Source organism: Engystomops pustulosus, chromosome 4 (assembly GCF_040894005.1).
Source record: "Engystomops pustulosus chromosome 4, aEngPut4.maternal, whole genome shotgun sequence".
Classification (NCBI taxonomy): domain Eukaryota; kingdom Metazoa; phylum Chordata; class Amphibia; order Anura; family Leptodactylidae; genus Engystomops; species Engystomops pustulosus.
Genome location: NC_092414.1, coordinates 143,743,715 through 143,769,207, shown reverse-complemented (window position 1 = coordinate 143,769,207; position 25,493 = coordinate 143,743,715). Strand labels below are relative to the sequence as shown.

General features: G+C 39.6%; 1 protein-coding gene across 1 annotated transcript in view; it reads left to right on the top strand.

Annotated features, from left to right (window-relative positions):
- The first annotated feature begins 4,602 nt into the window (after positions 1–4,602).
- RORA (RAR related orphan receptor A) overlaps positions 4,603–25,493 on the top strand; it is a 316,067-nt gene continuing 295,176 nt past the window's right edge. Inside the window, exon 1 of the mRNA XM_072147881.1 lies at positions 4,603–4,882. Coding sequence (XP_072003982.1) covers positions 4,726–4,882 — 157 coding nt within the window. The 5' untranslated portion in view covers positions 4,603–4,725. The remainder of the gene's footprint in view (positions 4,883–25,493) is intronic.

Here is a 25,493-nt window from a genome sequence, read left to right as displayed (position 1 = left end):
CTGCTCCTCCATCATTAATTATTCCCTATACTGCCCCTCCATCATTAATTATTCCCTATACTGCTCCTCCATCATTAATTATTTCATATGCTGCCCCTCCACCATTAATGATTCCCTATACTGCTCCTCCACCATTAATTATTCCCTATACTGCCCCTCCACCATTAATGATTCCCTATACTGCCCCTCCACCATTAATGATTCCCTATACTGCTCCTCCATCATTAATTATTCCCTATACTGCCCCTCCATCATTAATTATTCCCTATACTGCTCCTCCATCATTAATTATTCCCTATACTGCTCCTCCACCATTAATCATTTTATTTAATGCCCCCATAATTAATTATTTTTTTTTTATATCAGGGCCCCCCGGCCGCCAAAATATATTTGCTGCTGGTTTTAAAAAAAAAAATCCTATACTCACCTCTGGCAGCGGCTCCCGAGTCTTCTATCTTCGGGCTGCTGTCGGCCGGGAAGGGGTGAGCGGCCGCGCGATGACGTCATCACGCGGCCGCGCACCCAGGTTCAAGGAGCGATGTGCGCCGGGGTTGTCTTCCGGCCACATCGCTCCACCTGTAATAATAGTGCTCGAGCGGCCACATCGGCCGCGTCGAGCACTATTCAGTGACGGGCAGGAGCTTCCTGTCCGGGCGGACAGAGGCTCCTGCCCGACTGCCGTGACCTGCCGGGGGCCTCAGCAGGAGCCGCTGGCGCTCCAAGCGCTGGATGCGGCGGGGGGCGGTTAAAAACGGTTCGCGGGCCGCATGTGGCCCACGGGCCGTAGTTTAGGGACCACTGCTATAAGATATCCAGGGGATTTTGAGATTGTTTTCTCGTGACACATTGTACTTCAAATAAGTTTAAAAATTCAGATGATATCTTTTGTGTTTACTTATGAAAAAAAACTAAATTTGGCAAAAATTTGGAAATATTCTTTGTTTTTAACGTTCTAAATTCTCAACTTTTGATGCAGATATTCATATCACCCAAATAAATTTATAACTTACATTTCCCAAATGACTGCTTTATGTTGGATGTTTTTTTTAAGATTCCACATATTTTTCTAGAATGTTACGAGGCTCAGAATTTAAGTATAATTTTTCACATTTTTTGTAAAATCACCAAAATCCATATTTAGATGGACCTGCTTAACTTCTAATTGACACTGAGAGACCTAAATAATAGCAAGACTCGTAAATGACACAATTATGGAAACTACACCCCATCAACGTATGAAAAAACACTTTTATGAAGTTTGTTAACCCTTTAGGTGTTTTATAGGGGTTAAAACAAAATGGAGGTGCAGTCTACAAATTGTAATATTTTTTCACAATACACTCATTTTGGGTGCAAAATTAAACATTTACCATGGATTAAATGAAAAAAGGCTCCACAAAGTTTGATACCCAATTCCTCCCGAGTACACGGATACCCCATATGTGGTGGTAACCTGCTGTATGGGCGCACGGCCGGGCATAGAAGGGAAGGAGGCGCCATCCAGAGCAGATTTCCTATGTCACATTGTGCAGGCTATAATTTTTTAATTTTTTTAATGTGGACCTATAGGGGCTTATTTCTTTTGCCACATGAGATGCACTTTTCTGGTAGGTAATTTTGGGGCATCTATAGCTAATTGGTGAGATTTTATTAACTCTTTGTTGGTGGAGGAAATGAAAATCATCAATTTTTAGGAAAACTTTTGTGTTTTTTTTTTGGCCGTTAACCATACGATAAAAACTATTTTTATTCTATGAGTCGCCACGATCACGAAAATACCTCATTTATATAGATTTATTTTTTCCCCATTTTTACTGAATAAGAAGTAAATTGGCAAAAATGTTGTTAATTTTAGCATCACCGTCTTTCATATGCATAATTTTTTATTTTTCGCCTCACAAATCTATTTAAGGGCTTATTTTTGCAAGAAGGATTGTTCTTTTTAGTGGTCTCATTTTAGAATGCATAACATTTTTTAAATAATTTTTTAGAGCATTTTTTATAGGGTATTAATTAAAAATGATCTTTTTTGGAGCGTTTTTTTTACAGGATTCACTTTGCGGATCTAATAATTCTGATTCTGTTTTATTATGCAGATCGATACGGACGCAGTGATATCAAATATGTGGGGGTTTTGTGTATTTTATTCAATTATACTGAATAAAAACTAATTTGGAGACAATTTTATTAATTTTAGCATCACCATCTTTTCATATGAATAACTTTTAAATTTTTCGGCTGACAAATCTGGTTAGGGGGCTTATTTTTTGCGAGAAGAGTTATTCTTTTTAGTGGGCTTATTTTAGAGTGTGGAACATTTTTTATCACTTTTTAGACTATTTTTTAAAAGATATTAATTAAAAATGATCTTTTTTTTTGGAACATTTTTTGCGTTTTTTTTCTCTGGCGTTTACCGTGCAGGTCCAGTAATGATTCTGTTTTATTATACAGATTGTTACGGATGTGGCAATACCAAATATGTGGGTCTTTTGTGTTTTTGTATTTTTTACACTTAAGTGTTTTTATGGGAAAGTGACATTTTAGGGGCTTATATTTTTATGTATTTATTTTTTATTTATTATAATGTGTAGTGTTTTTACATGTTTTTACTTTTCCATACTTGAACTTGAACCAGCGATGCTCTGATCGCTGGTTCAAGTTCAATACACTGCTCTACAATACTTTTTCATTGTAGAGCAGTGTAAACTGTCTGAGCATGCAGGCGCATGTTTACAGTCAGACCCGGAAGGGATCTGACTGCTCAGAAGATCGGGCAGCCCCGGAGCATTAGGCAGACTTCGGGGCTGCCCAGAATAGGATCGGTAAGCGGCACGGAGGTTCCGATCCATAGCAGAAACACCCTTAACTTGTAAGGAGTTAACACCCGCGATCAGAGTCAGCTCCGATCGCAGGTGTTACAGCGCTATGTCAGCTGTGATAGACAGCTGACAGCCGCTGCTTCTGGTACTGGCTCAGTTTGTGAGCCGGTGCCAGAAGCAGGACGTTATAGTGCGTCCTGGTGCGCTAATCATCTAGCCACCAGGACGTACTATAACGTCCTGGTGCGTCTAGGGGTTAATGAAATGTCCACATCAGAGCATCCATTTATGAAATGTCCTCAGTAGAGCCCCTATTAATGAAATATCCACAGCAGAACCCCCCTCAATAAAACGTCCTCAGTAGAGCCCCTATTAATGAAATATCCACAGCAGAACCCCCCTCAATAAAACGTCCACAGCGGAGCCACACATTAATGAAATATCCACATCAGAGCCCCCATTAATAAAATGTCCACTACGGATCCCCCATTAATGAAATGTCCACAGCAGAGCCCTCACTTAGTAAAATGTCTGCAGCAGACCCCCATACCTTAAAGGGGTTGTCCGAGTTTTTTAAAAAAACTGTATGTGGCCGGGAGCAGGCTGACTAAAACAATAAAGCTGTACTTACCTCCCGGTGCCCTCCCGTATCCAGCGCTGCTGTCGGTCCGGTCCGGGCACCATGTAAACAAACATGGCCGCCGGAGCAGCGCTGGACTCAGTTCCGGCCGGACCCGACAACCTTCCGGCCCCCATACACAATGCTGTGTATAGGGACGGATAGGCGTACCCACGGCCGGCCGGAAGCTGAGTCCAGCGCTGCTCCGGCGGCCATGTTGAATACCGGAGGGCACCGGAGGTAAGTACATCTTTATTATTTTAGGCAGCCTGCTCCCGGCCACATATATTTTATTTTTTTTTTAAACTCGAACAACCCCTTTAATGAAATGTCCAGATTGCAGCCCCCCACTTAAAAATAATAAACTCTAAACTTACTTCCGGCTTCTTCTCCCCGTGACTCTGTCTTCTTGTCTTTGCAGCTTCCTGGCAGAGCAGGCAGAGGCACGTCTATGCGTTCTGCCGCAGCACACTCTATGACATCACCCAGTGGCGACACCGCACATTTCTTTTCTCACATCTGTTTGCATATATTATATTTTTGATACTTATAAATATGACATTTATGTACCTATTATCTGTCCAAATACTGTATTTATGTACCTATCTATACATTTTTTTCGAATATCTATTTATCTAAATATTTAATATTGCTCATATTATCTATGTCTTTCATATGCATCTATATATCTAATATTTCTCTTTTCATCGAAATATCAACATTTTTATTTTGCCTATATATTTAATTAAAATCTTTATACCTATTTGAATAAAAGAGAATTCTACATAATCATAAGTGTTTGTGTTATATATTTTGTTTTAAAAATCTGTAATTTAGTTATAACCTACTTTTGGGAAAGTTTCGGCATTGGAATAAAATTGTTATGAACCTAACAGAAGGGAATAACTACAAACTTATTTTGGTTTTAGTAGGAAATGCAGGAAAAGGAATGTATCACTCATGGTGACTAGTGATCAGTTTGTAATTGTGTATTAGGTGTCGGAGGTATTTGTACACAGTTAAAGTGTGTGTGAATCCATGTGTTCTTCCCATAATAAATCCCAGCACTTCTCTTGGCTTCGCTCTAGCACTGTCAGTGGCCACATGTGGTAACTGTTCTTATATCACACGCTTTCCCTGTGTCTCTCTCCCTCCTTCCTCTCCTTACCATAGAGTTGCATTGACACAGAGACAGAGGGAGTCTATGAGCCTCCTCCCAGCAATATCTAACATTGGGGGGGCTCCTGATCCTCAAGACCCTACTACATCATTTTTCTGGGGACAATAATGGATCCTAGTTCTCCTGCTAGCCCTGATCCGGCTTTGGAAACAGAAATCAGCAAGCCAGCCTCCCAGCCCAGAGACCCCCAGGAACCTGCAAGAAGAGGGGATCAAACAGGAGCTGCAGGAAGACACAGCTACCCTATTTCCACCACCAACAGAGGTACCATCTCCAAAGCAGTGTGGGTTATGAAGAGGGGCAGCCAGCTGTGGCACAGGCAGTCTGGGATTTCATTGCACATTCATGGAGGGAGACAGAAGCAGGGATGGGAGGATAGTGAGCAAAGACAGCAGAGCAGCCTTGGAAAACTTTGACAGCTTTTTTTTTTGGTGGGAAGGAGGGGTGTTAATTAACCTCTTCAGTCCTGGGGCTAGTATGTAGCCCTGCATGCAGTATTATTGTTTCCAGTGTGCAGCATGTAGTGAAAGTCCACAAAAGTTTGCATTGCAATGATTTCCACTGACAGATGCCTTAATGTTAGTGGGGGTTTGGTTTGACCTGGGTACCACTCCTCCTGATTCCTCTTCCCCTGCTCCATCACATGCTTTTCCCTACTGTAAAGTCATCACAAAGCAGCATGGGGGTCAGGTACAGTACTACTACTTTCAGTTCTTATCTAATCAAGGACTGTAACCCCTTCAGTGCTGAAAAATGCTAGTAACATACTGGAGGTTACTGGGTATTAGCTAATATTCATAATGGCTAACCCATCAGTTACCAGATGGTGCAGGAAAACATGTACTGTGCAATAGAATGTGAAGGGTTAATTTACACCGGTATTATCCCTCTGCTTATGTGTTGCTCGCTGCTATTTTTTTTTTTGTACATTAATATATTTTTTTTCCTCCGTAAAGGATTAAGGGTTAACCCTATGTGACTGCGATTGCAATTTTACATTTGATTATAGCAGTGCGAGAAGGGTTTATTATGCTTTAAGTAGTAAGCGCAGTGTGTTATGTAATATGTAATTACATTTATATGATAATTATATGTAGTCTTATTAAAGCAGATTATATCAGGATCTATAGGTGTGTACGTTACATGCTGGGACAAAATAAAACATTCAAGTCAATTTTTATTAACGTCTCATTGGTAGACTTAGATTAGATTGTATAAGGACGTGGTTGACGGGGGAATTGATCCCACTCTTTTCATATTAAGTGAGGAAATGAGAAGTGTGAGTGCATGATAACTAACTGTAGGCATCTATTTCATCTGCATTGAACTTGTGAGACTGAGCAGAATGTTAAGCGGTAACTAACAAAGTAAAACGAGCGTCCTACTTTGAAATAACTTTTTCTTTTGGAAATTGTTGGAAGCAGTACAATATTTTATATGCATTATGAATATTTCCTGTTGGAGCAGTTTTTATTTGGAGTAAAGATTACACTTGATATCTGCATAGCGTCCTAGGAAGAATGACCAGCATTGTGAAAGTAGATTTTATCGTAGACTTTTATACTTCTGTGTTTTAGGGCCCAGTCTCAGTTTTCAATAAAGAGAACCCATTGGGAGTTATTTATCAGGGTTTCAAAGCCAAAAAACTGGCATAGAAGCACTGAAATAATTGCAAATGCCTAGCAATCTTCAGCACTTGTGTTTATTTCCCCAATTATGGCTGCTCCTCACCAATGGGCCGTGGAGGGGCTTAAAAGTGGCACAGTGTGCCAGCGCAGGGTGTGAACTTTCAGAGGTGAAAGTTTGCATGCTGCAGAATATTTCTACGCCATACAGGACATGGCGTAGAAATAAACGCTGCACAGCCCTCCACCCGATGCACCATCATCTCTTCTGACACCTGCCATGTCCATTTTAGTAAATAGCCATTATGTCCATGATATAACAATATGTCTTTTTCTGTTATTTCTCCTAGAACTTTATGAATGACTAGGTCTTGCCATTTAACTTGATAAAGGGGTGTATCCTTATGTAGTCTGCACTGATTTTGCAGTGTCAAACAGTATTGGGATACATCCCCAACTGCCTACACCAAGTTATCAATTTACACATAGATTTGTAGGAGGAATAATGGAGGCATAGCACAACACATAGTCATCGCTAAGAATTATTATGTCATGGGGAATGCAATTAATCACTAAAGCAGATATGTTAAGGGAGCTGCCAATTGTTTGATCTAATGCATTCGTTCTCCCTGAACTGAGAAAAACTAAAGGTTGGGGTCAGAGTGAACCTGTATGATGTCCATGTGACACTGCAGAGAAGAAAGTAATTTGGAAGCCTGGCAGAAATAATGATGATGACACTTAAAATAATAATACAATTTTCCAACATATTTTCTGTATCAATGCCTCACAGTTTTCTAGATCTGTGAATGCTGTCCTTTTAATTGTTTATTTCCAGTGGACAGAAATCTGACCACAGAGTAATCAGAGGTGTGTAATATAACGAGCCGTGCACCTCTGTGACGTCACATGACCAGGGATATACGAGCTGCGCACCTGTGTGACCATGGTCAGGTTTATATCCACTGGAAGTAAACAGAGAAGCTTTCTATAAAAGGAAAGCAAGCAGAGATCTTGAAAACCATGGCTGATTGATATAGAAAGTGTATTGGAAATTTTTGTATAACTTTTCATTATTTAAACAGTATCCATTAGTTGTTGAAATGGAAAGTCCTCTTTAACTTTCCTGTGTGACATTAAAAGTAAATTTACAGAAATGAAACTGACATTGATGGGACAACACAGATTCAGCCGGCTACATCTACAATCTTACACTTTACCTAGTCTTTTAATATTGCTTGAAGTTATGCATTACCATTGCAGTTCTTTGTCTTTAAAATGTTTCCAAATTGGAGCGAGCCATCCAAATTCGACTTTCCGCTTTATCGTGTGAAACCATATATGACATATTCATGCAGTGCAACAAACTTACAGGCTGTGGTGGAAAGTTTTAGGGACTTTTTAAAAATGCCTTTTTGAGTACCGTATATACTCGAGTATAAGCCGACCCGAGTATAAGCCGAGACCCCTCATTTTACCACCAAAAACTGGGAAAACCTATTGACTCGAGTATAAGCTGAGGGTGTAGTATACAGCCAGTCTCCGTGTAGTATACAGCCAGTCTCCGTGTAGTATACAGCCAGTCCCAATGTAGTTTACAGCCAGTCTCCATGTAGTATACAGCCTGCCCCCATAGAGTATACAGCCTGCCCCCATAGAGTATACAGCCTGCCCCCATAATGTATACAGCCTGACCCCTGCCAAGCGAATAAAAAACGTAATACTCACCCTCCGGTGTCCCGATCTTCAGCGCGGGTCCCGATCTTCAGCGCGAGGCTCCCGATCCTCGGCGCGGTACCAGGCGGCGACGGTGTCCATGTGATCTCCCGGCGGGCGCGCACTAGGATACCGCGGTGTCGCGGCTGATGACGTCATCAGCCGCGACACCACTGCATCTTATTGTGCGCCCGCTGGCAGATCACATGGACGCGATCTGCCGGCTACAGAAGAGAGAAGAGGACCCGCCGCCGCCTGGTACCGCGCCGAGGATCGGGAGCCTCGCGCTGAAAATTGGGACCCGTGCTGAAGATCGGGACACCGGAGGGTGAGTATTACGTTTTTTATTTTTTTCTTGACTCGTGTATAAGCCGAAGTGAAGTTTTTCAGCACATTTTTTGTGCTGAAAAACTCGGCTTATACACGAGTATATACGGTATTCTGAATCATTTCAGTAGCTTGATTTTAATGGTTTGATTTACATTACCTGGCTCCCTACCAGCAGCATTTGGTGAATCCCCGGAAGCGGAGGGGGAGCAGTTGCCGCCTGTGTGTGCCTGTATGTCCTCATGCATTCTTCCTCTTCTCTCCCCTCTTCCCCGGGACTCGCCACAAACTGCTGACAGGGAGCCAGGTAATGTGAATTAAACTTGTATATACTATTGAAATGATTCAGAATGCTGACAAAGGCCACATAGCATAGGCTTTTTGAACCTGTCACCAGCTAAAAATCACATTCCTGGTGACTGATTGCCTTTAACTATATGATATGAAGGTGAATTCTCTCTCTGGCTTTTCCTATAGGAGCAATATGTTCAATATAATGTAGAAATAACCAAAGTTTTGCCTGTCCTTTTGTCTTTTTAAAAGATCTGCTGACTCTTTAATTTAACTATCTGGCTCTGTGCTTTTGGCTTTCAGTGAACAAATAAACAGAGCCCAGGTAAGACAGGAGTTGAAAAGATATAGATAAGGACATCCTGCAAAGTGCAATGAGATGCATAATGTTATGTCATTTTTTGTTATTGACCTCTATCACTTATTTTTATTGTTGAACGCCTTTGGCCCCTGTTATACTTTACACTATAAGAGGTGTACTTCTGTTCTGTTCAGTGTCTGGCTTATACAATGGATGGACAACACAAATGAAGGAAATAAAACATCTAATATATAGACAGCTGCAAAGCCATAAAATGGTGCTTTAACTGCTACAAAAGATTGAAGTGTAAAGTTATTCTTTCCCCCTCCATGCTGCAATCCGATGTTCTGCAATGTATGAGTGCAGCATAAAATATAATAATAATAAGTATAATTTTTACAGGAATTGCTCCGCCTGAGAAGCTGAATGGCTGGATCTCATTATATTTGTCCATTCATGTATCTGGCCAAACTAGAGGATTATACACCCGGGCAGTTTGGACAATTTGTTTATAAACCTAATTCACACTTGTTGCACAAAGTATAAAATATGTAACAAGTAAGACGTATGCCCTGGCACATAACATTGCCTTGTGCACATAGGCTGAACAGAGCAAGAGATGCTCACTGTGGCTCAGTGCTCCAGAGTATGTGTTCATGTATTTCTGTACAGCATCATCTTACCTAGCAGGATAATTTGTAATAAGTTAAGCACCGTAATTAAGGGTTATTGTGTGTTATGTTATTGTTTGGTTACAAATATTAAAAAGTATTGAATCTTTTTGATGATTTTTCCTATATAGACATGCATAGTTTCTATACAGACAGAGCATTAATGGACAGCATTATCTTAGAGTTTGAATGTTCTCTCCGTGTTTGCGTAGGTTTTCTCCGGATCCTCCGGTTTCCTCCCACACTCCAAAACATACTGGTAGGTTGATTAGATTGTGAGCCCCGTTGGGGACAGGGACTGATTTAGCAAGTTCTGTGCAGCGCTGCGTAATCTGTGTGTGCTGTATAAATAAAGGAAATATTATTATTACCTAGTTGCCCCAAGTATTCAGTCCAACAATGCCCTGATTCTTTTATAGGGATAAATGTTCTGGACATGAGAATGTGGCCTATATGACTTCTCTTGAATCAAAAGGAAGACAGCATGTGTCGCACTTTCTCATAGCCTACTTCACCTGTTTCTTTTATATTTTAAGCCAGTTATAAAAATATGATTTGCAAGATGTGATTAGAAACAGTCACATTCTGCGGAGTATTCCCGACTCACGCCTTTTTTTCTGATAGCACAATTTGGGCACAGCTGACGAATCCTAGCACTTTTCCTGCACTTCTAGGTTACCGACACTTCTTTTAGTACAATTTTTGGTGCACAATTGTATCTACTAGGTTCTATATCACCTTTAAGAATTTGGATTTAGTTCAGACCATTTTAACTCATGCGCCCTTACTGCACAATCTAACATCCCAGTGTTAATTACCGCTCAATCCGTGCGGCAAAAACACAAACCCTGCAACACTATTAATGAATGCCCCCCAATGTGTTTTGCTTCAGATATATTGGGAACATTTCAGAGGGTCATACAGTTAAACATCTCGATCGTTTGGCATAAAGGAGTACATTGCTCACTTGATGTCCACTGGTAGAAGTAATGGTTAAGGTCTGTGTAAAATATTAACGCTTTATAAATGTTTTATAGTAAATATCCATTCAAGGAGCAACATTCTGCATAAAAAACAAACCTTTTTGTAAGCCTGATAAGTTGTGGCAAGAGGGGCCATTTGCTTGCCAATGATGTAGAGTGCCCCCCGTTTACACAGTTGTATAAGTATATGGAATGGGTTGTATAATAAATACTGACATCATGTACAGTCAGTAATGTGGGTAGGCTTTGTAGCGTGGTGCGATGACACCTGCACACATACTACTTTAACCTTTGCATCAATGTTTTAATCAAATATACTCCCACACCTCACTTAGTATGTGACTCACATGCACTCTTTTTGATGCAAATTGCTTTATCTCATTAAAGAAAGATGGTTTTTGACACTATTGCCATACTCCTATAAATCCACATGTCTGTATCTAAATGTGTGGTGACATTATAATGTGTGGGTAACATGTAAAGGCCATCAGCAGTACAGGGCCTGCAATGCATAGAACAAATACATAGGGGCAGACCCTTATGGCGAGTTAAGCAGATCCCTCATTGTCCAAACTACTGACTCTAATCATGTATTCACAATAAATAATTGTCCTCTCCATTTCTCAATAAATATGATCCCCCGGCTTACAAATGATGTTTTCAGCTTTGTGCCATCCTCTGGTGTAAAAGTAGATTCACTCCTCTCTGTTGTTTCAGATATGTCTTTCCAGTCTAGAAAGAATAGTTGAAGGGATGTGCCATGCATAGTGGGAAAATAAGCCTGCAAGTTTAATTATTCTTATAAATAATGTATAAATCAGCTCCAGCTTTCAGAGAACGCTTGTCTTCTTGTGGCAAAAGGAAAAAATATGATGCTTAACCCATTCATCCTGCTTATTATTAAGAGTGTGCCTATGCAGTATGTGATCGTGTAGGCGCTCTGAGGCTCATACAATTTATGGGTATGAGCCATGGTTAAAAAAAAGTACATGATTGATATCTGATTTTATCAAATTAATGTAATTTTTATACAAAATAATGTAATTTCAATAATAATTGTTGAAACGTAACATAGGTGCTTTTTATTTAAATAGCATGTTAAAGGGAACCTGTCACTAGAACACTGTTTTTAGGTTTTCCCACATCTCCACAGACAATACCAAGCAAACAGTTTTTATCCGATTCCTGGCTTTTTTCTTTCAAACAATAACTTTTATAAAACTTTACCTGGCTCACTGTCTGTCGTCCCCTGGGCGTGGTCATCCTTGTTCAAAGTAAGTGCCCCCCTCCACAAACAGCTTGTCCTCATCGATTTTGAATTGAAAAACCCCTCCCACCTTCCTCTGCTCCCTCCCACTTTCCTCCCTGCCTCCGCCTCCCTGCATTCCTCACGTACCAAGCAAGCGATTGTAGCACTTGCACTGTCCACATCAGATTGCGGACATGCGCAGTTAGGAGTGGAGAACTGTCAGCGGTCTCCACTCTATCTGCACATGCATCGGGTCCAGCACAGGGTTGGTAGACAGTGAGACGGATTCAGGTATGCAAACTCCAAAGCAAGTTGCGTAGCCGCTACATTTCCTAGTAACCCTGTGCTCAACAAGTTACATGAACAGGCCTGTGAGAGAATACAGGGAGGCGGGTGAAAGGAGAAATGTAGCGGAGGAAGGTGGTAGGGGCTTTTTAATTCAAAATCGAGGAGGACAAGCTGTTTGTGGAGGGGAGAACTTACTTTGAGCAAGGATGACCATGCCCAGGGGATGACCAGGCTGGAAGCCAGGTTTTATAAAAGTTATAAAAGTTATTGTTTGAAAGAAAAAAGCCAGAAATGTGATACAAACTGTTTTCGTTTATTCTAGCGACAGGTTCCCTTTATGTCAATGGATGGGGATCTGGCCCAGTAGACATGGTGTCTCATCTCTCCACATTGTAGCTGAGCAGTATAACATGTCATTTATTCATTTTAAATCCCACTTGCTTATAGTTTAGGAGTCCAGTGTGCACTTTTTGTTTGGTGATTGATGGCTATCTATGTACACGTATTACTGCTCCATAACATGTGGTATGCTACATGAGCAGCGTGTTCATTGATACAGGTTCCCTGTAATCTTATTCATAGTGCAGTGGAAAGGCCTTTCTTATGTTAATTGTACTCAGTTCCAAACTTTTTTTTGAAGATCTCTGTTTGCTGTTGAATGAGAATATTTTCAGTTTACTTCAAGATGTTAGAACCCACCGGCGTTTTACCCACCGGCTGCGCTCCCCGCGGGATACATCAAGAGGCTTCCGGCGCGACAAAGGGGGGTGTGGCCACAATCATACATATGATAAATCTCCCTCTGCAGTTAATGAGTTGATTTGTACATGGTTTAAAATTAGGATATGTGGAAGGACCAGAAGTGTTGTGTGGCCTCAGTAAAGCCCAGTGACATCACTTTTTATGCAGTGGGTTTATGACCACTAAAACATCTGACACAGCTGGGGGTATCAGTGAACCAAACACTTTCGGATTTCTTGAAACTGTGACAATGGTGTTGCAGTAGTGGTGAATTGAGTCAAGACATGACTGTAATTTCATTATATACCGTATTGGCAGGGAGATACAATGATCCTTGTCCATGTGTTATGACCAAAGCCTGTCTGCATTCCTTACTGTTTATCCCCAGCCTTAAAGGGGTTGGTCATGTTGCTTGATGTTTTTGTAATGTGTGTGTAAATGTGGGGGGCAGGATATTAGGTAATTTATTAATATGCATCTGTTAAATATTCTGCACCACTTTCTTGATATGTTAAGTAAAGCCCCTGATTCCGAAATGTCTTTTACCTCATTAGCTGCCATTCCTGTCCATGGCCAATCGCCCTTCCAGAATGTTACCTCAGTACTATACCAGTACTATATCATTAGGTACTGGAAGGGCAATTGATCATGGACAGTTAAAGATCACATGACCCTCCATCTGTGGCTATTTTATGGCTGGGAATGGCAGCTGATGAGGGGCTTTTTTTTACATACCAAGGAAATGGTGCAGAACTATTAATAGATATACAGGCAGTCCCCGGGTTACATACAAGATAGGGTCTGAAGGTTTGTTCTTAAGTTGAATTTGTATGTAAGTCGGAACTGTATACTTTATCATTGTAACCCCCAGCCAAATTATTTTTGGTCTCTGTGACAATTGGATTTTAAAAATGTTGGATTGTCATTAGAACCAGGATTAACAATAAAGCTTCATTACAGACACCTGTGATAACTGTTATAGCTGATTATTGTAGTCTAAGGCTAAAGTACAGTAAATTATCAACATCCAGAGGTCCGTTTGTAACTAGGGGTCGTATGTAAGTTGAGTGTTCTTAAGTAGGGGACCACCTGTATACTAATATCCTTTTCCCAAAAAAGGTTTGAAAAGGTAACTCTGTATCTGGACAATGCCACTTTATGAAACTATGAAATAACCAAGAGTATAATTTCGCTAATACACAAATACAGGCAGTCTCTCGTTTACATAAAATATTGGCTCTTTAGGTTTGTTCTTAAGTTAAAATTGTATGTACAGTAAGTCGGAACAGATATATTTTATCATTTTAACGCCATACATTTTTTTTTGTCACATTGACAATTGGATTTTCAAAATTTTGCGCTGTCATGGGAACAAAGATTATCAATAAAATTTCATTACAGACACCTTACAGCTGATCCTTGCAGCCGGGGACAAAAGTAAAGCATCCAGAGAGCTTCACCAGACGTCACAATGGGCAGAGAGGTTCGTCTGTAACTAGGGGTCATATGTAAGCTGGGTGTGCTTAACTCAGCGACTGCCTGTACTACAGGAAATTGTCTCCATCTTCAACAGCCTTTTGCTAAAGTCAGTTTTCACCTTTCTGACCAAGCCCTATTTTTCAAATCTGACATATGGCACTTTATGTGGTGTTGGCTTTTGAATGCTTTAAAGGGGTTGTCGTAGACTAACTAAAACAAATGAGGTGGGCAGGGGTGAGCTGTACAAAAAATATTAACTAGTACCACACTGCACTCTCCGTGAAAACTCCACTCGGACTAAACTTCCATCGCTCTGGGCACGCCCACCCGACCTCTGTCCCAGCAATGTATCAGGTACTGGAACATGGTGATGGGTGGGCATGCCCGGCCAGACAGAAGTAGTCCGAGCAGAGCTTTCATGCCACTGTAAACAAATAGGGGCACAACTCCAACGGACCGTGGTGACGAATAAATGGAGAGCCGGACAAGGTAAGTACTAGCTTTTATTATACAGCCCACCCCCAGCCACTGCTGTATGGGCACACAACATTGAAGACATTGGACAATGAAGAAAAGGAGCGCCATTATGCTTTTGCAGATTTGCATCGTCACATTCTACAGAATATACATTTTTTTAATCTAAATGTGGCTTAGTTTTTGAGGAGTGAGATGTACTTTTATTTGAGGTTTCTTCTTTTTGATTTTTAGCACTTTTTTATGCCATTTACCATTCCATATCTAATATAACGATAATATTATTAATAAAAGAGCTCGTAAGAGCTTACAATCTGTGAGGAGAGATCTTTATTCTATGGGTGACTACAATCATTACAGTGATACCTCATTTAAATATCTTCTTGTGTAGATTTGTTTATTTTTGCTAAATAAAACCAACATTGGAGAACATCTCATTTCTTTATGCATCACAATCTTCAGAAGCATAACATTTTTATTTATTTGATGACACAGCTGGTTGAGGCTTATTTTTTGTGAGAAGAGTTGTTTTTTTTCAGTGGTTCCATTTTGGGGCATGCACCTCTTTTTGATCACTTTTTATAGTGTTTTAGGTGAGTCACTGTAATGATTGTAACTGAGGATACCAAAAAAGTGGGAGATTTTTTTTTTTTACAATTGTATTATGTAGAAAGGTGTGTTTGGTGACTTCAAAATTTATTTTATAAATTGCTATAAATATTGAATAAATATAATATTAAATTATATATAAATTACATATATATATATTTTTAAGTCCCATCCGATCATCTGATCTGGGGGTAAGAAGCCAAAAAGGCTGTCACATGCTGCGGTCATGCTTGAAGGCACCAAATAAGAGTTTAAAACTCACAATCTGAGTTATCTCCAGTGGCCGAGTTATCTCCATATGTTAAAAAAGAGTTAAGGCAGAGTTTCAGCTGAAATATGCAGCTAACATCCATTGTGTTACCATCTCTGCATGTGAGACAGGTGCAATATCTGTGGACATAATAGCACTGAAGTCTATCCTGCAGCATTACATCTGTTTGTGGGAATGGGATGAAGAGGACAAAACAAGTCCTATTTAACCTGTACCTTGTGCATCTAAACATCTATTCAAGTCCTGCTTGAAAAATACCCATGGGTACTGATCAGCACTTTATTTATATATGTTGTAAGGCTAACCATGTGACGTCTTTTGGTCTAGGTTCCTCCTGCAGGTTCGACCTATGCAGACCTTTAGGCCACATTCAAAAGTAGTGTTTGAATTGCGTTTTGAAGCGCAATTCAAATACCACTGGGAGGAGTTACTCCCAATCACATATGCATTTAAAACTAAATGCACGCATTTGGGAACAAGAAGCACATGTTTTGCATGTAAACTATGCAAAACATGTGGTGCTCATTCCGGAACGCAAGCATTTATGTCTTAACGCATATGCGATTTAGTTGAACTCGTTACCGTTGCACTAGAATTTCCCAATCTGAGAATTGCAGGAAAATGTTTACAAAATGGAAAAGATTTTTGGTTACTTATATATATGTACTAAATCCTGTCCTAATTTTTATTTTGAGTTATTTAAATTATGAGTAGTTTAAATTATGAGTAGGGATTTTAACAGGAATTCATAAATAAGTAGCATATCACATTATGTGCTGTAAATAATAAGTGGTCTGTAGCACTGATCTTGGGTACCACATCTGCACAATGTTTATTTACTCACCCTGCATCCATGAATGAAGCATAAGTACATAGTCTTATATTTCAACTCTGTGTCAGGCTTGAGAAATCATTACTGCTATATAAAACGATGGAAATGCCTCTGTGTCTCATTCTTCCTCCATTCAGCGCACATAAATATCTGGGAATTAGACACAAAATCTTATTGCAGCGAGATAATTAAGCAGACAGAATGATGGACTCCATCTGTCAAACAGAGTAAACATTAGCACGTGTGCAAAGGCCGCTGCGGTGACGTGAAAAAAACCCTGTGAAGCCACATTGATACATTCATATAATGTCAGAAAACACAGTAGAACTCTATTGCATATTTCCAAAAACGTCCCCCGTGTGTGGAGAATATTCGACTGAGTTCTATTTCTTGCAGACAACGCATCTGCTTCTAAATTGTTTCCCAAACTACAATTCCTAGAATTCTTAAAATAAACCTTCAACTGAACTATAAAAAAGAGCGATGAAGCAGTCCGTGCAGTGCCCAGCACTAAGGCCACCTGTACCATGACGATTGCTATATTAACTACAATTTTAAAGATGGCTGATGCAATATGAGGGGCTATAGACTGCTCTGAAGAAGAGATTTAATATGGGCAATGTTTGAGAGGGAATTCAGCAAGCGGCATTCTGCTGAGATTCCTGGCTGATTCTCTTTCTGCAGGGGGAGAATTTAAGCCAGAGGGATTTGGGTGACTGAAATGCAGGATTTGGAAAAGCTGGTCTGTTATGTAACCAGGTTCAGGAGGGGAGAGAGAGAGACAGGAGGAGAGAGAAAGCAGGAGAGATAGAGAAGGGAGGGGGAAGAGGGAAAAGGGAGGGAATGAGGAAGACAGCAAGAGAGGAGGGAGAAGGATTAGCAGCAAATAGACTAATGTACATAGATGCATTCACAATGAAAGAGTGTGTATTTATGTGTATGTGGATTGGATATTTGTGTTTATCTGTATGTATATTATATACATATATATATATATGTGTATAATATATATATATTTAAAGAAACATACAGATATATGTCCATACTAATATATAGTATATATTTTGATACAGTATACAAATATACAGTGTATATGCTGTACAAATGTAGATGTATGCAGAAAGTGAAATTGTTATTGGTTAAGCTAATGCAAGAGTCAAATGCATTTGATGCACAAATGTAATCACCTCCTCCCTTATATTAATAAACCTAATGTGCTAATAGATGATGATAGTTTGGGTCTCTGCCATATTCCCGGTTCCATACATTCATCCCTCCAAAGCCAGCTCTGTGTATCACATTGAATCATGTGATTGCCTTAAATAACTCAGCCTCTACTTCAGGATGCTCCTCAAAATCATATACTTTGTTTCTGCTGTTTTGGAAATGTGGTTCGTCTGGTAAACTTCTTTGCCCTAATCCTATAGCTATTAAGACTATATAGATACAGATGTAGCAGGGAATAAAAGGGATTATGTTACACAGCCATCAACATTCAGCATATACACGTTCTCTTTCATACTTGTAGCAGGCTAAAAGACAGCACTAGTCTCTGGGATCAACCATAACTCCTCAGCAGTGGCAGATACAATTAAAATCTTATATTTCCCACCACTGGCAGAGAACAGTGACACATTCAGTGAAGTGTTGTGAATGATAAATCCCAATATATTCATACTCTAACACTAGGTAGACAGCAGCTAGGGCTAACTCCACATTGCTTAGCTAAATCTTTGGGACAGACATTGAGCATCTTATGTCATGTTACAGTGGCCTCCGATCTGTTACATTTATTTTGAAGATAATATTTATTTTATGCAATGACTTATCTCCTTGTCATAAGTCTTTGGTCACAATCTCTGCAGCGTAACTACAGTGGTAGCAGCCAAAGCAGCCGCAATTGGGCCCGCGGTGTCAGGGGCCCCGGCATCTGACCAGACACAATAAAGAGTGAAGGATGTACACCATTTTATACATTTTTGTGTCAGAAAGCCTATGGATTAATCTGGAGCCCCCACCCCTCTTCGTTGTGAAACATTACAATGCAAAGAGTAAAATCTAGAATATACACACTGTTGTTTCAAAAACCTGCAGCACAAAGCTGATACTGTAAATCACTGCAGGTTACCTACAGCCAACATTGCAATGGCTTACCAGTTCCTATGTATGGGGGATCACAGCTCTATGACCATTTCTTGAACATTTAATCAGAACATAAACACATGTAGCAAACTTCATTAAAGGGAACCTGTCACCAGGAGAGCCATTTTTAGCACTCCCCCAGTCCCCACACAGCATAGTACATACACTGCCAAAGTGTTTTTGTATTAAAAATTGGTTTTACTAAAAAAAAGATATGTTATATTGTACTTTTCATTAGCATCTGCTGTGTGACTAGGCAGTTGCCAAATGGGAGGGACTGGAAAGGAGCAGTTCCCCCCACCCTTGGGGAACAGCTTCTCCATGTGTCCTCTTCAAATATATGAAAACACCCATCACTAGGCTTAGCGACGCCCCCTGCTCCTCTACAGCCAATCCCGAGTGAGGGGAGTTATTCATATATTTGAAAAGGTCACATGTTTCCCAAGGGTGGGGGGGGGGGGGAACTGCTCCTTTCCAGCTCCTCCCAAAAGGCAACTGCCTAATCACACAGCAGATGCTAACGAAAGGTACAATATAACATATCTTTTTTTCTGCTAAACCTATTTTTATACAAAAACATTTTGGCAGTGTATGTACTATGCTCTGTGGGGACTGGGGGAGTGCTAAAAATGGGTCTCCTGGTGACAGGTTCCCTTTAAAGTATTAAAGTCCTTTCACCTCATTTGTTTCACACAATGTACCTTAAAGGGGCTGTCTAAAGGTTGAAAAATATGGCTGCTGTCTTCCAAAAACAGCTCCTCTCCTAACCATGGGTAGTGCATGGTATCACAACTAAGCTCCATTCATTTCTGTAGACCTAAGATGCAAAACTGCTATAGACCCTGGCAAGGAGTGGCAATGTTTTTGGACGAAAGCAGCCATGTTTTTCAGCCTCATTGTTGATAGTACCTGAATGCAGATGACATGTTCAGCCATCGATGGACTAAATACTAACAGACTGGAGGGGCATCAGAAGATGCTGCACACCTAGAATGTGTTATCTACCATCAAAATCAAGCATGGGCGTTACCAGAGCCTCTCAGGGATGTCTTTTTACAGACTGTTACAATGAGCAGAACCTGTCTCCCTACTCCTGTACTCCCTGTTGCTGCTAGATTACACAGACAAAGGGAGGAGAGAGCAGGTGGCGGGTGAGACATGTTCTGCTCATTGTAACAGTCTGTGGAGCTACAGCACTGACGGGCTCCTGATAGACATCAGAGTCCCTTAGGTTCATTAGCATAAATGTAAAAGTTCTTTTTAGAAGGAAGGAGGCCATTGATAACAAATATAAGAATATTACCACAGTCACAGTGTATGGATCTATGACTGGAATAGTGGAATAGAGGTTGCGACCTTGTTATGTGGGCACATACTCTGGCGTATATGTGAGGTATGGTATAGTCTCAGTGGTCCAATGGCATACATGAAAAATGATCAAGACTGTCTGCAACCCAGAAAAGGTTCTTAGTAAAAGTTCCTTGCACCTAGTAATGCCAGCACTATTACTATTGTATTAAAGACACAGATACATTTTAATTCAAGAACTGAAACTTGGAGTTAAAGGGGAGCATGTACACTACCCTGGTTGTAAAAATCTGTAAGCTATGCTTGCGCAGAAGGAGAGAGCAAGTACACAAGATTACATGCAGGTCAGTATACAGCTATGTGAAGTAGTGGTAAATCTTAAATTTCCAGGAGGAGTAACATAGGGATATCACAACAAAAGAATTCTGAATAACGGTGTTCCGCAATTGTTATGCTAGAGTAATCCAAGGATTTACTACAACTGGAGACATTGATGACATCTACTATGTAAATATAGTGATTTATAGGCGATATCTAAACGTACATATTCTCATTCCTTTCTGCTCCATGCAGCACACTTTCAAATCCAGTAGCTACTGATACATCTGTGACGCCTTACTTGTGCAGCCAATCCCCCACCTATGCCCCTGTCTCTATACCTAAAGCTAGTGCATAACCTCCCAAACCCCAAAAGTATCAATTAAGATCCAACATGTATCCCCATAAAATTTAGTATTAAAGATTTATTAAAATCCACAATATAGAAATGGATCTCATTGGAACAGGCGATAAATACTGAGACATAATAATTACAATATATAACTAGACCTGTGGCCTAGTAAAAGTAACCATAAAGGTGGAACTGCCAGTGATATCAATAAATCTATAAATACACTCAACTTTTCAAGCGCCTACCATGTTAGTCAGATAAATACCTGCAGGTTTCGTAAGTGATTTGAACGGTTTCTTTAGGAGGTGGTTGAAAGAAGGAAAGGTGCTACTAGTTATATCATGATTGCAGAAACAGATACTGCTCTATACAAGGATGGCTATATTTATTATATTTCTCTATATAATGATTTTTGAGCTCAGAGAGCTAATATTCAAAATGCATTGTCCATTATTTATGTTATAATATGAATATCATCTTACGTTAAAGGGGTTGTCCACTTTCTGCAAATACATGTTATTGTCTATATGAAAAGTTATTTGGGCTCTGTAGGAATTCCTCATGGTTTTTTAGATATTTGACTAATGCCATTCTGTATGAAAATTGCTATGTTTACTTCGAATGGATAGAAATCTGTCCATGTCATGTGATATCATACAAATGCACAGCCGTGAACCTGTGTGACATCACATGACCACTAACAGATTTCTATCCCCTGAAAGTAAACTTAGAAGCTTTCTAGGGAGAACTACAGATCTTAGGGGAACAGAGATCTAGAGAACCACAAATAATTGATATAGAAAGAGTACTAGAAAACTGTATAACTTTTCATTATACAACAATTAACACTTATCTTCCGAAACTGGACAACCCCAAGTTATTTCCACCTATCCCACTAATTTTGGTGTGCGGCACAGTCTCATCATAACTTTGGTTCTTCATAGGTAATTGAGTTGGGTCCCGATGTCAACTGGCACTGATCAGATATCGATGGCCTTTCTTGAGAATAAACCTTTAAAGGGGTTGTCCGGCAGTTGAAAAACATGGCTGCTTACTTCCAAACACAGTTACACACCTGACCATGAATAGTTCCGGTCTTGCAACTTATCTGTATAGAAATGAATGGAGCTTAGTTGCCCATCGTTACCATGTTACCCATAGTAGGGCATGGTACTGTTTTTGGAAGAAAGCAGACATGTTTTTAAACCCTTTAAAGAAATAAATAGAGGACAGTCTCTTTTCCTAAAAAGGTATCCCAGAACGAGGCTTATGGTGATTTGCTCTCAACACCTTAAAGGAAACCTACCACTTCGGATAGAGGTTATAAGCTGCAAATGCCGTGCACCAGCTCAGGTTGATTTTCGTTAGGTTTTTCAACCGATGTAAAGCGTTTAAACACTTTAGTAATCTTTATATACAAGTACCTTCACCTCACCGTGGTCTGCGCTCGGCGCACCATGCACGCGGCCACTTCCTATTCAGGTGCACGAAGTGGTAGCGGACCACGGTGCGGTGAAGGTACTTGTATATAGAGATTACTAAAGCGTTTAATCGCATTACATCGGTTGAAAAACATAACGAAAATAAGCGCGGGCACCAGCTCACCCTTTGCAGCTTATAACCTCCATCTGAAGTAGTAGGTTTCCTTTAAGTTGCTTCACTTGTGTTGAGTGATATTTAGCCTGGTTCTACTGTATAATCATGTAGATCAGTCTGCTAAATTTCATGAAACATTGATCTTTTTTTTAATTTGTCCATTTTAGATCATGACATAATATTAGATAAACAACAACAGATGGCAAGAGAGAGGAGAGATAAGGATTATATGGTGTTAGGAAGAAAGGGATTTTTAGAAAGAAGTGCATAGGGGAGTTTCTGGGGAACAAATGCAAGAATTTTCAAGTTCTCTTCTAGACTGTAGGCTATATATATACATATATGTATGTATGTATGTACATAAAGCCCCTTGTCCAACCTCCTAAGTAAATAAACATTGTTGTGAAAAGGTTCATTCGGGGATAGATAGCAAGCAAGGGAAGAAGAAAGTGACAGTAATTTGTACATTTATATATATAAATTTATATCATTGATTGAAAACGGGTGTATCTTTTATTTCATGTGGTTTTTTTTAGAATTAACTACTTTTACATTAGGAATAACACTACATGTGCTTATTATTTGACAGAAAGGAGTGGGTCATCAAGTTCAATTCCCACATGTTACATCTTTGTGATGACCCTTTTCAGGCTTCATATACTGTATATTTAGCAGACTAAGGCTGCATTCACACACATGTATGGGGGACGTATATACGGCCGACGTATGTAGGGCCGATGTGCGTCCTCCATAAACTTCTATGGGCTCACGGCATGGTGCGGCACCGTACCGCTCCGGAGCCCGGGAAAAGATAGGACATATCCTATCTTTTCCCGTATTACGGCGCTGTGGCCCATATGTTCCTATGAAGAGGGACGGGGTTAGCGGCACTCACCTCCTCCTCCTCTCCCCGCGCAATATATTACACATTTCCAGTTTTTGGTGCTATTGATGTATGAAAGGTTTGATGACAGGACAGTGACCTGTGAAGCCAGTGTTCAAAAAATCATTGGACTTTTTCTATTTGTGTTCCATTAGACAATCAAAAAAATTAAAATTAAAAAGGTCCATTGGGCTTTCTTTATGGCATTTTTGGTAAGCACCACTCTAGAGGATATACGGTAGTGTAACAATATCCCCTAGATACAAGAAGAGCAATGTATAACAATGTATATATAATAAATATTGTAGTATAGATAGTACAATATGCAACACAAGGGTAATATGTGCTAAATCATAATTTCCCTGCCCAGAATGGAGGATGCATTGCCTTTAAGACTACAAATACCTGTAAAGATGGCCTGCATAATTCCTTCTGACCCATGGTTTGGTATGCTAATTTTTATTTTATTAATGATCAGCAGAATTTCTGCAAAAGGATAACATGAAACAGGCTTTGCATGCTCCTCAATTTACTCACACAATGGAAAATGTTATAGACAGAGTTTACTTAGGCTGCATGCACACGAAGGTGTGCCCGCCGCGCCGTAGCCTGTCGGGCATACGTTGGCGCACAGGAGAGGAGGAGGGGGTGAGCGCCCCTCTCCAAAGCAAATAGTAGCCGCCCATCTGTAGATACAGTAAAAGATAGAGAAGGCTCTCACCGTACCAAGCCCATGCATACGTCCCCCCGACAGTTGTGTGCATAAGCCTTTAAAGTGTAACTAAATTTTTTAAGTAAATAATTTCTTATTGCAAAAATGAATAATGCACCGTAGTATGATTCTATAATCATATTGATAATCAAAGTAATCATAGTAAACTGTGTAATATAATTATTAAGTAAAGACGCATCTCTGTGGCTTTTTTTCTCTTTTTTCTGTAGTGAAAAAAATCTTGTAGAAAATAATTCCTTCCTGACTCCAAAAGATGGAATATTATTGCTCTTCAGAATCATCCAGGCACCTCTTGATCATGTTGTGGCATAGAGTTCCACAGTCTCACTGCTCTTATAGTTAAAAAATCACCTCTCCTCTAGAACCACTTCTTCTCTAACCTTAAAGCATACCCCTTGTCCTGGCTACAGGCCTCGGTATAAAAAGCTGAATAGCCCCAATCTTTGCAATATGTAATTGAACTCTAATCTGCCCCCCCCCCCTTCCCATTAATCTTGGTTGCTCTCTTCGTCTGCCCAAAACTGTACACAATATAACATGTGTGGTCTGACCAGTTTTTTCTGTAAGAGCAAAACTATTTATTATTGTGAGGTGCAAGATCTTTTATCTGTCTTCCGATTTAAGCAATATTTTGGTTAATGGTGTACAAGACAGAAAGCTGATTTACACAAACTGCTTCAATAATGAAGAAAGGCAGGGGAAAATGAAGGAAATGTTTCTTTAATAAAGTTAATATGACAAAGCTTTGTGTTATCATTGGCAATATTGATTTATGCAATTGTTGTTAAAAGGTTAAGTTACACTTCAAATCTTTATTGAAAAAGTGCAAGAAAAATGATTTTGTTTAATAGAATTGAGTAAACCACATTAAGATGACTATTGTACATATCATACAGATGAAAAAAGTAGTCTTCCCAGGGCTGGCCTTCTCACAAAAGATGGAGAGAAGATACAATATATGATGGAACTAAGAAAATGTCCCAGGAAATGGTAGTCTTTTGGAAAGGATTTACTGTAATTTTGCTTATCTGATTGTTTGTCTCATGAACAAAATTCAATTGCACAAATAGAAATAGGAAAATTGATGTGCTAGGTAAAGTTGCTAAATATTTCTTTAAATAGTTCTTAATTTGGCAGATTCTGAACTATTTTTGCTTTTCAACATTTCATCTTCTTTACATTGCCAATGGGAAAGCTTTGAAAACATATGCCATATGTTATGAAATGCTTTTGTTGTAGAATGGAATTATTCCATAAAATATATAAAAGGTGGTGATTAAACTATGCTAAAAAAGACGTGGTACACAATTTTCCAAATATTTGACCTTTCTGGAAGCTTCCTTACTTTCTGAAGAACCTGCAACTGCTTTTCCACATGTCTCAGGTATACCCCAGCATCCATTACTCAGAAGCCTAACACTCCTTTTTCAGAAACTTCTACATTATCATTACACCATAAGAATAGAGACATTAGCGTAATATTATTATAAAGGCCAAAATTTTATGGCAAATATTAAGTACTATGAGTAATGTAAAGTATTGTTTAGGTTAATATTATCTAATACATTCAGAGTTTAAAGCTGAATATAATAATTTAATCTTTAAAATTAGGAAAAGTAATAATGCCGATTATCTTTCTCATATTTAATAGCATTGATAGAATATGAATAGTGATTTACAAAAGGT